The 14,681-nt window shown below is 47.5% G+C and overlaps 1 protein-coding gene across 7 annotated transcripts in view; it reads right to left on the reverse strand.

Moving 5' to 3' along the window:
- The window catches only part of CTBP1 (C-terminal binding protein 1), a 60,198-nt gene extending 45,816 nt beyond the window's left edge, over positions 1-14,382 (reverse strand). For 3 of the 7 annotated variants that reach the window (XM_077930723.1, XM_077930722.1, XM_077930727.1), the window contains exon 1: positions 14,151-14,382. In XM_077930723.1, the coding sequence (XP_077786849.1) occupies positions 14,151-14,190 (40 nt within the window). In that variant the 5' untranslated portion in view covers positions 14,191-14,382. Of the gene's footprint in view, positions 1-13,837; positions 13,857-14,150 lie in introns of those variants that run through there. The other 4 variants (XM_077930726.1, XM_077930724.1, XM_077930725.1 and 1 more) reach the window with 3 other exon arrangements.
- Between the last annotated feature and the right edge of the window lie 299 nt (positions 14,383-14,681).

Consider the following 14,681-nt stretch of genomic DNA (forward strand, 5'->3'; position numbering starts at 1 on the left):
TTGTATGTTCTCTGGAAGGGAAGATGGAACTTTCTCTGTGCTGCTGTTTTGATCCATAGCGATCTTTTCTGTGACTTTACCCCTCTGTCCCTTGCCTTTAATCCCCCCCAAAGCTTTTTTTTAACCCCTTAAAAAAGGGCCTTTCTCCTCCCTAAAAAAAGCTCAAAAACTTAGAGCTGACCAGTTCAGTGACCAACTTAGATCACTGCCAGCTTTTAATTCTGAAAGTAGATCGTAGTCTCTTGAGAGTTGGCCACCCCTGATCTACAATACTTTATTTAAAAGACAAAGGTGGTAAAATGCTGGTTTCTTTTGAGTCTGGCTGTCTGGCAGTGCTACAGGTGTATATTCCAGCACTACTGGCCACCCCAACAATATACCGTATTTTTTGCTCTATAAGACTCACTTTTTCCCTCCTAAAAAAGTAAGGGGAAATGTGTGTGCGTCTTATGGAGCGAATGCGGCCTGCGCAGCTATCCCAGAAGCCAGAACAGCAAGAGGGATTGCTGCTTTCACTGCGCTACATGGGCCATCCTCCATCCTGCTACAATTTTCAGGCAGGCTCCGAATCAGCATCACTGATAACTACTGCAGCACTGACCACTTCATCTTCTCTGGAATCCTAAAGGCGCCTTTGCCCTCCCAATATGCATAGCTTCCTTTGAATTCGCAGCGTTCACACACACAAAAAAGAATTTCTTATCTATTAAGACTATGAGAAGAATGTTTAATAATGCAGCAACTTCGGGGCTGAGGTGATTCTCCACCCCACAGTATAACTTCAGTGTAACTTGGGTACGACACCTATGTATTTCCAAAGTAGCAGGGGGCTGGGCTAGATGACCCCTGGGGGTCCCTTCCAACTCTGCAATTCTATGATCAGCCTCGGAGCCATCAAAAACATTGATTGTAAAAGGAAGAAGCAATTTTGGGCTCTTCCGACAAAGGAGGGGAAAAACCCCCGGCCTTCTCATCTCTCACGCATACTTTAGAAAGTTCAAACTGACTGTTAAAGCCATGTAATACATCATTCATATCTTTATCTGGGCTAATTACCGATTGCCCCAGGCTACAAAGATATGGGGAAAGATGACATCATCGTTGTTGTTTGGCCGTTTCTTTAGCTGCGGAATAACATGCACCGATAGCCATCTTCAAATATCCAAAAGGGCTGTCAGATGGAACAAGCTGTTTTCCTCCTGGCTCTGGAGGGTAGGACCCAAACCAAGGGATTCAAGTTACAAGACAGGAGATTCCCGACTAAACATCAGGAAATACTTTCTGACAGTAAGAGCGGTTCAGCAGCGGAACTGGGCGCCCTTGAGAGGCGATGGATTCTCCTTGGAGGTTTTCAAGCAGAGGTTGGGTGGCTTTTGCAGAGTTTCCTGCACTGCAGGGGGTCTTCGTGGTCCTTTCCAACTCTACAATTTTATAATTCTAAGTATCAGCTAATTATGAGCGCCATGTATGTGCTCTCATTCCTCAGTAAAGTAACAGAAAACACAGCTTGAGAAACACCGAGCATCACTGAAACAGGAAAGTTACCTTCCCACCTGGTTGTGCACAGATTAATAATAAAAACTATTATTATTATTATTATTACAGTGGATGCTTGGGTTGCGAATGTGATCCATGCGGGATGCACGTTCGCAACCCACAGCATCGCATCTGCGCACGTTGCGATTCGGCGCTTCAGCGCATAGGGCGATTTAGCGCTTCTGCGCATGCGCGGCGGCCGAAACCCGTTCCAGTACTTCTGAGTTTCGGCAGTCCGCAACCCAAAAAAACACAACCTGAAGCGTCTGAAGGTACGACTGTATTATTTTTATTTTTATTATTATTATTATTATTATTATTATTATTATTATTATTATTATTATTATTCCATCCATAAATAATAATAATTTATAGGCCACCCATCTGACTGGGTTGCCCCAGGGACTCTGGGCAGCTTTCAACAAATTATAAAACCACAGTAAAACATCACACATTAAAAGCTTCCTGATACAGGAATGCCTTCAGACGTCTTCTGAAAGTCAGAAAGTTGTTAATTTCCTTGACATCTGATGGGAGGGTGTTCCACAGGGTGGGTGCCACTACCGAGAAGGCCCTCTGCCTGGTTCTCTGTAACTTCACTTCTCACAATGAGGGAACCGGCAGAAGGCCCTCAGAGCTGGACCTCAGCTGAACAAGGGGGTGGAATACAGGACCGATGCAACAGGCATAAATTCCTCCTTAATGCTCCAATTTAACCATGGAGACATTATGCAGGAAATTAGTGCCTCCCTCACGTCAGGTTGTGTATCCGCAGCAGTAACCAGAGGAGAAATGACCACTGGGAGGAGCGCAGAAGCAAGAAAAGCCATAGTCCATCTGCACCATCACAGCCTTCATCTGCCCCACTGCAACAAAGCAGGTCTCCCCTGTGTTGGCCCCACAGCCACAGCAGGCCCTGCAACTCTCGATCCCTGAAGCCACACCCCCTCCATTGTCTCTTGAGACAGACGGATACCAACCGTCTGTCGGAAAGAGACTGTTCCTGTCTTAACATCCCATTGCAGTTCATTACAAGTACAGTGGTACCTCGGGTTAAGTACTTAATTCGTTCCGGAGGTCTGCTCTTAACCTGAAACTGTTCTTAACCTGAAGCACCACTTTACCTAATGGGGCCTCCTGCTGCCGCCACGCTGCCAGAGCACAATTTCTGTTCTCATCCTGAAGCAAAGTTCTTAACCCGAGGTACTATTTCTGGGTTAGCGGAGTCTGTAACCTGAAGCGTATGTAACCTGAAGCGTATGTAACCTGAAGCGTATGTAACCTGAAGCGTATGTAACCCGAGGTACCACTGTACTAAGTAGAGTGCAAAGTTGACTAGACCAGTGATGGCCAATCTTGGCCCGCCAGCTGTTTTGGGACTACAACTCCCATAGGACCAGTGGTCAAGGATGATGGGAACTGTAGTCCCAAAACAGCTGGAGGGCCAAGTCTGGCCATTACGGTGGTACCTCGGGTTAAGTACTTAATTCGTTCCGGAGGTCCATTCTTAACCTGAAACTGTTCTTAGCCTGAAGCACCACTTTAGCTAATGGGACCTCATGTCTCCGCTGCGCCGCCGGAGCACGATTTCTGTTCTCATCCTGAAGCAAAGTTCTTAACCCGAGGTACTATTTCTGGGTTAGCGGAGTCTGTAACCTGAAGCATATGTAACCTGAAGCGTATGTAACCTGAGGTACCACTGTACTGGACTAGACCATATACAAGCTTTTGATCTAGTCGATCTCACTCTCAGGGGATGCTTAAAGGTAAAGGTAAAGGTACCCCTGCCTGTACGGGCCAGTCTTGCCAGACTCTAGGGTTGTGCGCTCATCTCACTCTATAGGCCGGGAGCCAGCGCTGTCCGGAGACACTTCCGGGTCACGTGGCCAGCGTGACAAGCTGCATCTGGCGAGCCAGCGCAGCACACGGAACGCCGTTTACCTTCCCGCTGGTAAGTGGTCCCTATTTATCTACTTGCACCCGGAGGTGCTTTCGAACTGCTAGGTTGGCAGGCGCTGGGACCGAGCAACGGGAGCGCACCCCGCCGCGGGGATTCGAACCGCCGACCATGCGATCGGCAAGTCCTAGGCGCTGATGTTTTACCCACAGTGCCACCCGCGTCCCTACCAGGGGATGCTTAGAACAAGGAAAATCTTCCTGGATGGAATAGCCTAGCAGAAATGGAGATGAAGACTTGGCAGAAAAGTGCTATAATATTGGAATGAATGAATGAATGAATGAATGAATGAATGAAGGCGTGTGTGGATATATAGCCAAGTTCTCATCTTTCCACTTTCACAGGAGAGATGTTTTCCTTTGTTTACAAAGTTTTTTTTTTTGAAAAAATTGTTTCATCTTGGTCAGAACAGACAAACAGCAGAAAGGTTAAGCTACTGGAAACTAATACGTGATCCTTTGGAAATGCTGAGGTGAATCTAATCCCATTGTGAATGTTTCAGAAACTTTACAGTACACTGGAGAATCAAGAAGATTATCTACTGCACTCCCAAACAGCCCTCGTCCTGAATTAGTTATTTCCTACACAAACAGTACAATGAACCCATTATCGTTAAGCTTTCCCCTCTGGAATTCTCAAATGTTCTCTTCCCCTGAGCAGGTGGATCTAAATACATTGGGCTGCATTCAACTAACTTTCTTGGTTTTAAAGCCCTAAAAACCAAATCGCGCAGATAAAACGACCACCATCAAGAAGCAGCCGCAATCATCAACTGCAGATCTAGTGATCTGTACCAGTTTGAATATTCCCCCAGCTACAGAAATGCATAAAAACACACATAAAATTTATACCAGCAAATCCAATTATTTATCTCATCTTATGAACAGGAAAGGCAATGATATGAGAAGAGATGTGCGGCAGCAAACATTGAAGTTATTTGCAAAGTAGATTAAATGAATGAAGGGAACTGGTAATAATGGCACACATGTACAACATTAAGCCGAAGATAACACGTTTAATCTCTGTTAATTTAATTATTATATTTTTGATGTCAGAATAATCTGGAGACAGGCTTTTTATCAGTGCCAAACCATGTTGCTTTGGCTATGGCAGGCAGAGGCAACCTAAGGCCCGTGGGCCGGAAGCAGCCCATGGGGGTCATTTAACCGGCTCGGTCGGCTCCCGTGTGCCACGCTAAACCGGTGCAGAGCACAGCAAGAACCACCTTCCGTGATGCTGACCGGCTTCCCATTGGCTGCAGGAAGCCTCTCCAGCCAATGGGAAGCTGCGCAAGCCTCCTCCGCGCCGGAAGGAGTGATGGAAATGGCTATTGTGTGAGGAGCTCCCTGCTTGCTTATCAGCGATGGGCAATGCATTCCCATTAGCTATCGCAGCCCACCTAATAATGTCCCCAGCTTCCTTTACTTGCGCCCTCCCCAAATATTGGACTACAACTCCCATCTGCCCCAGGGACAAAGACAGGCGTTGTCAGGCTCCTCCAGGTGAGCTGCTTATTCAACAGTCATCCTGATTTGCTTACACCAAGGCTTATGCAGATATTAGATTGCATTTGTTTCCCTTTGCTTGTGGGGAGGCTATAAGCCTTCCTATTAATCCTTCGCTCATCCCACACTTTCCAATGCATTTCTCGGTCACTTTCCTTACAGCAGACAGCTCATTTTATAAAAGATGGGTTTCTTGCACCAGAATGACAGTGTACTTCAATCCACTTCAATTGCGCCGGCTGAAATTTCCCTAGATGCACGTAAAACTGGAGGTGCCTGAAGCCCAACAACATCTGAGCACGTTCCTCACACCTGCCTTAGACTGACCTCTCGTTCCACTTCCACAGGGCATGTGTTGTTAAATATTCTGTGTCCACACGCACCCAACTTCCCAGTCGCTGCTTGGATACATTTCCTCCAGCGAATTTAGTTTCCCACAGGAGGCACGCACACACGCACACACTCTGGCCCACCATGACGTCTGCAGGATCGCGAACCGGCCCATGCCCCAAAAACGTTGCCGACCCCTGGGCTAAGGTTACAGTCCTGGCAAAACGTCTATATGACAAAGCAGGAAACCTGTCTCGTTTGGGAACTCAGTGCAAAAACTGATATCAGAATTCATGCAGACCAACATGTTGCATTCTTCAATCCAAGGCAGCTGCTCTGAGCACATAGGACAGATGCAGTACTGTTGCCTTCTCTCCGTGCCAGCTGCTGCATTGGATATGGACCAGCAGCAACGCTGCTGCAGACTGCTCTCCATCAGCTGCTCTAAAAATGAGTCACAGCACATTGTACTGCAAGCTGATGCTGCCGTAGGCACCATTTTTTCCCACAGACAGAGGCCAATCCGGACAGAGAAAATACTTACTCTTGTGGCAGGTTTATCCCAGCACTGTGCCCCCGAAATCTGGCATTCCCCATGTATCCCTCCATCTTAAGAGAGAGGAGACTAATGATGTATAACAAAAGGCTGCTATGCAGATAGGTTTCTTTTTCTCGGACATAACCTTCCTCTCTCTCCTTGGCTAAAATACTGATGAAAAGAATATGGCACCGCGCACATGCTATCTGGCGGCTTCCACAAAGACCAAAAATACACTAATATTTCATACATTAAAAACTTCCCTGAACAGGGCTGCCTTAAGATGTCTTCTGAATGTCAGGTAGTTGTTTATCTCTTTGACATCTGGTGGGAGGGCGTTCCACAGGGCGGGCGCCACTACCGAGAAGGCCCTCTGCCTGGTTCCCTGTAGCTTTGCTTCTCGCAATGAGGGAACCGCCAGAAGGCCCTCGGGCACTGGACCTCAGCAACCCGGCAGAATGATGGGGATGGAGATGCTCCTTCAGGTATACTGGGCCGAGGCCGTTTAGGGCTTTAAAGGTCAACACCAACACTTTGAATTGTGCTCGGAAACGTACTGGGAGCCAATGTAGGTCTTTCAAGACCAGTGTTATGTGGTCTCGGCGGCCGCCCCCAGACACCAATCTAGCTGCCGCATTCTGGATTAGTTGTAGTTTCCGGGTCACCTTCAAAGGTAGCCCCACGTAGAGCGCATTGCAGTAGTCCAAGCGGGAGATAACTAGAGCATGCACCACTCTGGTTAGACAGTCCGAGGGCAGGTAGGATCTCAGCCTGCGTACCAGATGGAGCTGGTAGACAGCCGCCCTGGACACAGAATTGACCTGCACTTCCATGGACAGCTGTGAGTCCAAAATGACTCCCAGGCTACGCACCTGGTCCTTCAGGGGCACAGTTACCCCATTCAGGACCAGGGAGTCCTCCACACCAGCCCGCCCCCTGTCCCCCAAAACAGTACTTCTGTCTTGTCAGGATTCAACCTCAATCCATTAGATGCCATCCATCCTCCAACCACCTCCAGGCACTCACACAGGACCTTCACCGCCTTCACTGGTTCTGATTTGAAAGAGAGGTAGAGCTGCGTATCATCTGCATATTGATGGGCCACCCATATTGGGTGAACTCTGAATAGAGAGCAAAACATGTTGCATGGGTCAGGGAATGGATGAAGCAGCATTTGAGGTTGCATGCACCACACCAATGGCCACACCACCCACAGAAATCAGGTGCTGAAATTACTGCCAGGCTGTGAATTCATCTCTGTCCTATCAGATGGCAGTACATACGCATATCCCGGTCGGGAATCCAAGCACTGCGATACAGTGGTACCTCTGGTTACGAACGCTTCAGGTTACGAGCTCCGCTAACTCGGAAGTAGCTGCTCCTGGTTGCGAACTTTGCCCCAGGATGCAAAAGGAAATCGTGCACCGGAGGCGTGCACACAACAGGAGACCGATTAGCTAAAGTGGTACCTCAGGATAAGAACAGTTTCAACTTAAGAACGGACCTCCGGAACAAATTAAGTTCGTAACCGGAGGTACCACTGTACTAGCCATAATTGTTGAAGGACGCTGCATTTTTTTGCAGGACCCAGAGTGCTACTTCAGACATGGTCAAGGTTAATAATAATAATAATAATTTATTATTTATACCCTGCCCATCTGGCTGGGTTTCCCCAGCCACTCTGGGTGGCTTCCAACCAAATATTAAAAACAATACAGTGGTGCCTCACAAGACGAAAATAATCGGTTCCGCGAGTCTCTTCATCTAGCGGTTTTTTCGTCTTGCGAAGCAACCCTATTAGCGGCTTAGCGCTATTAGCGGTTTAGCGGCTATTAAAGGCTTAGCGGCTTAAAGGCTATTAGCGGCTTAGAAAAAGGGGGGGAAGCGGAAAAAACCGCAAGACTCGCAAGACGTTTCCGTCTTGCGAAGCAAGCCCATAGGGAAAATCGTCTTGCGAAGCGCATCGAAAAACGGAAAACCCTTTCATCTAGTGGGTTTTTCGTCTTGCGAGGCATTCGTCTTGCGGGGCACCACTGTACAGTGTCAGACATTAAAAACTTCCCTAAACAGGACCACCTTCAGTTGTCTTTTAAAAGTAAAATAGTTGTTTATCGCCTTGACATCTGCTGGGAGGGTGTTCCACAGGGCAGGCGCCATTACCAAGAAGGCCCTCTGCCTGGTTCCCTGTAACCTCGCTTCTTGCAGCGAGGGAACCGCCAGAAGGCCCTTGGCGCTGTGTCCAGGCTGAACAATGGGGGTGGAGACACTCCTTCAGGTATACTGGACCAAGGCCATTTAGGGCTTTAAAGGTCAGCCCCAACACTTTGAATTGTGCTCGGATATGGACTGGGAGCCAATGTAGATCCTTTAGGACCAGTGTTATATGGTCTCGGCGGCCACTCCCAGTCACCAGTCTAGCTGCCGAATTCTGGATTAATTGCAGTTTCCAAGTCACCTTCAAAGGTAGCTCCACGTAGAGCAAATTGCAGTAGTCAAAGCGGACTACTTGGTTTGTGCTGTGCCAAGTGGAATGGATACTTTCCTCCTTTGAACGGCAGGCCTCTCCCAACCCCACGTCACATCGCATGCCATGGACGTAGGGGGAAACCCTGCTGGAGCCAAAAGATCTATCCAGCCCAGCTTCCTCTTTCCCACGGTGGCCCAACCAGATGCGTTCAGGAACCTGAAGAAGGGCAAAAGCCTTGTCCGACTGTTGTTCTTCAGCAACTGAACTGCACACTGCAGCTGAACTTGCCCAGTTGCCCACTTAAGAGTTATCTAAGCTAATTGACATCACCATATCCTATAGCAAATATTTCCAGAATTTGGAAATATTGGAAAAAGTTGTTCCTTTTTTATGAAACTGCGGTCAATCAATGTGTTTTGATGACCCCAGGTTCTGGTAAGGTAAAGGTAAAGGTAAAGGTAAAGGTACCCCTGCCTGTACGGGCCAGTCTTGACAGACTCTGGGGTTGTGCGCCCATCTCACTCTATAGGCCGGGGGCCAGCGCTGTCTGGAGACACTTCCGGGTCACGTGGCCAGCGTGACAAAGCTGCATCTGGTGAGCCAGCGCAGCACACGGAAACGCCGTTTACCTTCCCGCTGGTAAGCGGTCCCTATTTATCTACTTGCACCCGGGGGTGCTTTCGAACTGCTAGGTTGGCAGGCGCTGGGACCGAGTAGCGGGAGCGCACCCCACCGCGGGGATTCGAACCACCGACCTTTCGATCGGCAAGCCCCAGGCGCTGAGGCTTTTACCCACAGCACCACCCGCGTCCCTATGATCTGCCAATTTCTTCCCAACCATGCATAACTGTATAGACCTCTATCATGCCCCCTTCCCTTTTATTTTAAATACCATTTTTTAAATTAATACTTATCCAAAGATATACAAAAGTTCATATCCAATACAAAGTATCTTTTTTATAATATGCCAGGGTAAAAGAAATGCTTTTAAAATCTAGATCCGGGCCTTCGATTCATTTTCCTAAACATTTCAAAAACAAGATTATGACTCCACAGTAAAACACATATTCAAAAGTTGGCTTTCATCCTCCACTCCAATGAATATCCTTGTTGTTACATATTTTTACGTGGCTATTTATATATATTTTAAAATTGTATATATGGATGTTTTATGATGGCCTGTATTTGTAATGCCTAATAAAGGTTTGGCGAAGTAAGTACAGTGATACCTCGGGTTACATACGCTTCAGGTTACATTCGCTTCAGGTTACAGACTCCACTAACCCAGAAATAGTGCTTCAGGTTAAGAACTTTGCTTCAGGATGAGAACAGAAATCGTGCTCTGGCGGTGCAGCAGCAGCAGGAGGCCCCATTAGCTAAAGTGGTGCTTCAGGTTAAGAACAGTTTCAGGTTAAGTACGGACCTCCGGAACGAATTAAGTACTTAACCCGAGGTACGACTGTAAGGCATTCACCCACTTCCTCCATCCCAAAACAGGAGCAGGAATGGGAATAATTCTTGGTACTTTTATTATGTTAACCTTTTAAAGACGTTTTTCCCATATGAGGATTTATCAAATACTCATTTCTCATGTTTAGCTGGAAACCGTCCCAAATGCAAATGGCCTTGTTCTGCAATATAGAATCAACTGACTACAGTTATTGTTCCAACTTTGGATTTTCATGTTCCCCTCCTGCTCTAGACTCTGCTGCAATCTCCATGTGCAATGCTTTACTACGTTTTCATTAAACAAAGATTGGCCGGGCGCAGGAGGTTTTAAGAAGCTCTGGGTTTTGACTGCAGTGCTCCTTCCGTTGCCAACTACTGCAGGATTTTACAATCTTGAAACACTGCAAGCCCAGAGGCCGAGTGCATCAGCACATCAGTGTTCTGGACCGTGAAATAAAAGCCCAAACGTTATCACCCTTGCCTTACAAGCTCCTGATGCACAACTGACCATCAGCACAAAAATGCAGTTTTTAAAAATGGACTATTATTAATTATCTGTCCCGACTCAAGCTATTCAACACCTGCTGCTCATTTTTGGAGCTCTCTAACTGCAGCCACAGCTGGGAGTGTCTGGCAAAAAGGAGAAGAGCAGAAAACGATCCATGAGTTCTGTGGAAATGTAGTCTCCACTCCGGATTTCTAATGCAGATTTATCCAGAAATTCCATAGGAACTGTAAGCTTTCAAAATAATCATTTCCTCTTGGAAGTTGCACAGTTCACCTTGCCCCTTGGGAAATTCGTTTCTTGTTGTTGTTGGGAATTTACAATTCAGCTGGGTTGGCCAGCTCTTTTGAAAACTAGCCCAGTCCCGCTGAAAATCCAAATTCCAATCAGAAGTCTGTTTTACATGGATTTTCATGGCAGTCCACTATGGATCTACTGACCTTGACTTGGGACAATATTGTTCTAGGTGTTGCTAGAAAAAAACATTCACGCCCTCCATAAATGGCTTTCAAAACTCAAATGACCAAGTAAATCTTTGCACAGTAATTCTTCGGCTGAGTAAAGATACTGAAGTATTTTCCAGGAGCCTTTTCAACACAACTGTGGTTCCATACAACTGAGAGGGTGTTCTGCTCCTAACCCCATTGCTCCCCATGACTGCACATTGCAAAGAATATTGGTAATGACGGAAAAGCTCTCTTTTGAGCAACTTGTCTGCCACTGCCAATTTAGAACCCTTGATAAGCTTCTAAGGAGCAGAGTCTGAAAACCACCCGTGTCCTACTTATTAAGTGGTCAAATAATTCGTTTTCTGCATTAGGACAAGAGCATGCATTTAAAGTAGGAATGGTAATCTTGCAAATGCAATTTTAGTTAATATATTTGGTGCAAGAGCTACTCTACTCCCAATCTGGTTTGCTTTAGAAATTCTGCCCGCCTTTCCAGGTCCATGGTTATGCTAGAGTTTCAAAACCCTGCACAATGTCTAGAATCATTAAATTAAGGCAGTGAAAGTCATCCTTAGGATTGATTCAGTCTCGGGGGTGGGGTGCATCCAACTTCAGCTAATTCGGCAACTAAAAAGGATGTGGGTTATCTTCTGATCAGTGGTAAAGGTGTGAAACCAATTCTAACTATGTTCAACAATTTCTTTCGGCTATAATAGTTAGATATGCCAGTTTAATTCTAGAGGCAGACTGCATCAAGCTTGGTTGTGTAAAAGGGTGGCTGAACATAACTTGCAGAAATCAAGATTTTCGTGCTCTGCACATCATCAAAATACTTGACTAGTTAGAAGAACTGGCCTTAGATGTGGGCCTGTTCTAAAAAGTAATAATAGCAGAGTCACCCTTCTTAGAATGCTTTTCGTTGCATTGATTTAGATTTCCTTTATTATACCAAACTATATTTCTTTCCCTTTCTGCGTTTGTTTCCTTCTCCTTTTTTAACGCTACCTTATACAAGATGCTTTGTCATCCTTTAATATCTCGATCGTTCTTGACAACTTTATCTGCTAATACAATCCTGGATAAAGCAATGAGTTGTTCTAGCATTCATATTTTATGTTTCCAGGCCATTTTACTGTAGGGAATAGGGGATTTCCCTTTGTAATTTAATGCACCAATTAAAATATCAAACTATTAACTTGTTCTTGTAAGTTACAAAATAAATGGGAACGCGGAGTATTTAGGTAACAACTACCCAATAAATAGTAACATATATGGAATCCTTTCCTAAGGTATTTTTGGGGCAAACTGCTTATACATAAATGAAGACAGATTTTCTTCTTGTGAATGTGACAAATTGATTGCAACACGAAAACCATTAGGAGTTTACCCATGGCATCTGCATATTAATAATTTTAATCCTAGGCACCATATTCCATATAAAAATGAGCAATCATGACATATCTCCTTAAAAAAGATCAGAATCTGCATTTTAAGTGTAATTTTAAAAAATAATAATCTTGGAGCAAGAATTTCTAAGAAGCAGCTTGATACTGTTGTGTTATGCATTTATTACTCTGCCATATGTATTTTTTTTAAAAAAGCAGTTCTTGAAACTTGCTTTTAAAATGAAGCTGTATATAACTGCAAAAGCATCAGATCAGATGCTTCTGTGGAGATACTGGCTATGTTTAATCAATAATAACCCAACCTAATATAACAACCGTCTACATTTTATAAAATAAAACAAGTGCTAGGGCAAAGTCTGAATTTTAAATCACTGCATGAAGATTACTTTCTCTGTTAGAACATAAATAAACAAAAGCGCATTATTTGATATAGGAAGCTGCTAATGTGCAAAAAGGTAGTAGATAAATCCAGTTTATCTAATAAATAACAAAGCTTGTTAACACACAAAAAGTATAAAATACGTATTGATCAGAATATTTTATAGAGAGCAGTATTTTTAAAGCAGCTATGCCGACTGTGTTGCTAATATTAGCCTTGTGCACTGTTAGCGGTGTAACAGTGCAGATACACCACTTAATCAGATTAGAATTAGACAAGCTCTCTCTTGTCAGCTGGAGGAGTTCCTCAACTGTTATTTACTGAGCAGCCTGAAAGTATGCCATGCTAGGAGATCCTTCCAAACTGCTGCGAATTATTTGTTTAAATCAGCGTGGTTCCCTCGCTTTGCGAATGGGCTGAACTCGATAATATCACGGAAAACAGGCCCTGCTGAGTATAAGGTGCATGAATCATAAGCGATGGTGCAGCCGAGTCGCTCAGCTTCAATACCGCCATCACCAAAATTCATGCGCTTCATTGCAAAAAACAGAAGGGGACGGTGGCACACAACAACAAACCCCTCCACCCGATTCATCATGCTTCATTTTTTAAAACTAACTAAACGGGGATGTGCTTGCAGTTTCTCCATCTGGGCAGGAAAGCGAATGTCTTTCTGGCAAGCGTTAAAAGTATCTCCCAAAACCATATTTTCAAAGCACGGTTCCTGCCTTGTTCCCTAACCAAAGGGCCAGCCCCATACTGCTTTTTACAGCATGCCATCTATTACAAAGAGTTACGGGGGGGGGGGGGGAATGGTACCCCTTTCCATTCTTCCATCCATGCGGTGTCAACATCTCATCTTTGCTGCAGGGTTAGGAGCAGCGGAGCATCCCAGCAGAGACGGAGGCCAGCCCAGCCAGCGGGGCTTTGGGGGCGCAGGCTGCCATCGCGGCCCTTTCAAGCCAGCGCTGTCCACAACAAACAGCGGGGCAGAAGCCCGCCGGCTGCACGCGGGTCCACGCATGCACACGCACACGCGGGGCCGCCCGCCCACTCCAGAAGGCCACCATAGGCCTTGAACCACCCTTCCCCGTCCGCCAGACCGTAATAACAGGGACACGGCGTCCCCGCTCAACTTCCTTCCTTCCTTCCTTCCTCCTCTCCGCCGCGCCAGGCAACCTCTGCGCGCGCGGAGAAGGAGCCTGGCCGGGCAAGGCGGCGGCGGGTGGGCCTTGTTCTCCCTCTCCAGCCGCGGCCCCGACCCCCTCGCCCGCCCTGGGGGAAGCCAGGGCCGCCCGCCCGCCCGCCCCTCTTACCGCGCAGACCAGACCCGCGCGCGCGCGCTGGAGCCTCTCCAAGTCCCCCCTTCGGCCCCCTTTTGCGCGCCAGCGCGCTCCCGGCGGAGAGGCGCAGGGGGGCCGGGCTCGCGCCTCCGAAAGGCGCCCCGAGACGCACAATGCCGCGCAGCACAAAGCCCGGCGGGCGGCGGGCGCGCGCGGCGGCGAGGGGGGGGGGGGAGGGAAGGGAGCCTCGCCGGCCTCTCCAAGCGCCCGCCCGCCGGCCGCGCCACGACCCAGGCAGGCCGGGCAAGGCAAAGGCAGGGCAGGGCCTGGCCGGGCGGGTCCTTACCGAGCGGCAAGCCCTTGTTGAGGAGGTGGGAGCTGCCCATTGAACCGCGCTGTCAGGGGCACGGCTCCTCCGGCGGCGGCGTCTGGGGCGCAGTGCGGCGCATATGGCGGCGCCGTCGCTCTCCCCGCTCGCCAAGCGGCCCAGACGCTTCGCCAAGAACGGAGGCCGGGAGGAGGCGGCGGCGGCGCGGGAGGAGCTCCAGGCAGGCGTTGGTCTTCTGGTTCCTGACTCGCCAAAGTCCCCGGAAAGCAGAAGGGGCGGGAGGGAGCGCGGGAAGGCGGGAGCGCGCGGAAGGGAGCGCGCGGCGGGGAGGCGCTCTTCCAACCCAAGCATCCCGTTTGCAAGCGCAAGGGGCTCGCCGCGGGTGCAGTCACACATATACTTCTCCTACCAAGGCAGTTCAGCGTCTTAAAAAGCAGAGACATCACCTTGCCAACAAAGGTCCGTATAGTTAAAGCTATGGTTTTCCCAGTAGTGATGTATGGAAGTGAGAGCTGGACCATAAAGAAGGCTGATCACCAAAGAATTGAT

Source organism: Podarcis muralis, chromosome 6, assembly GCF_964188315.1.
Source record: "Podarcis muralis chromosome 6, rPodMur119.hap1.1, whole genome shotgun sequence".
Lineage (NCBI taxonomy): Eukaryota > Metazoa > Chordata > Lepidosauria > Squamata > Lacertidae > Podarcis > Podarcis muralis.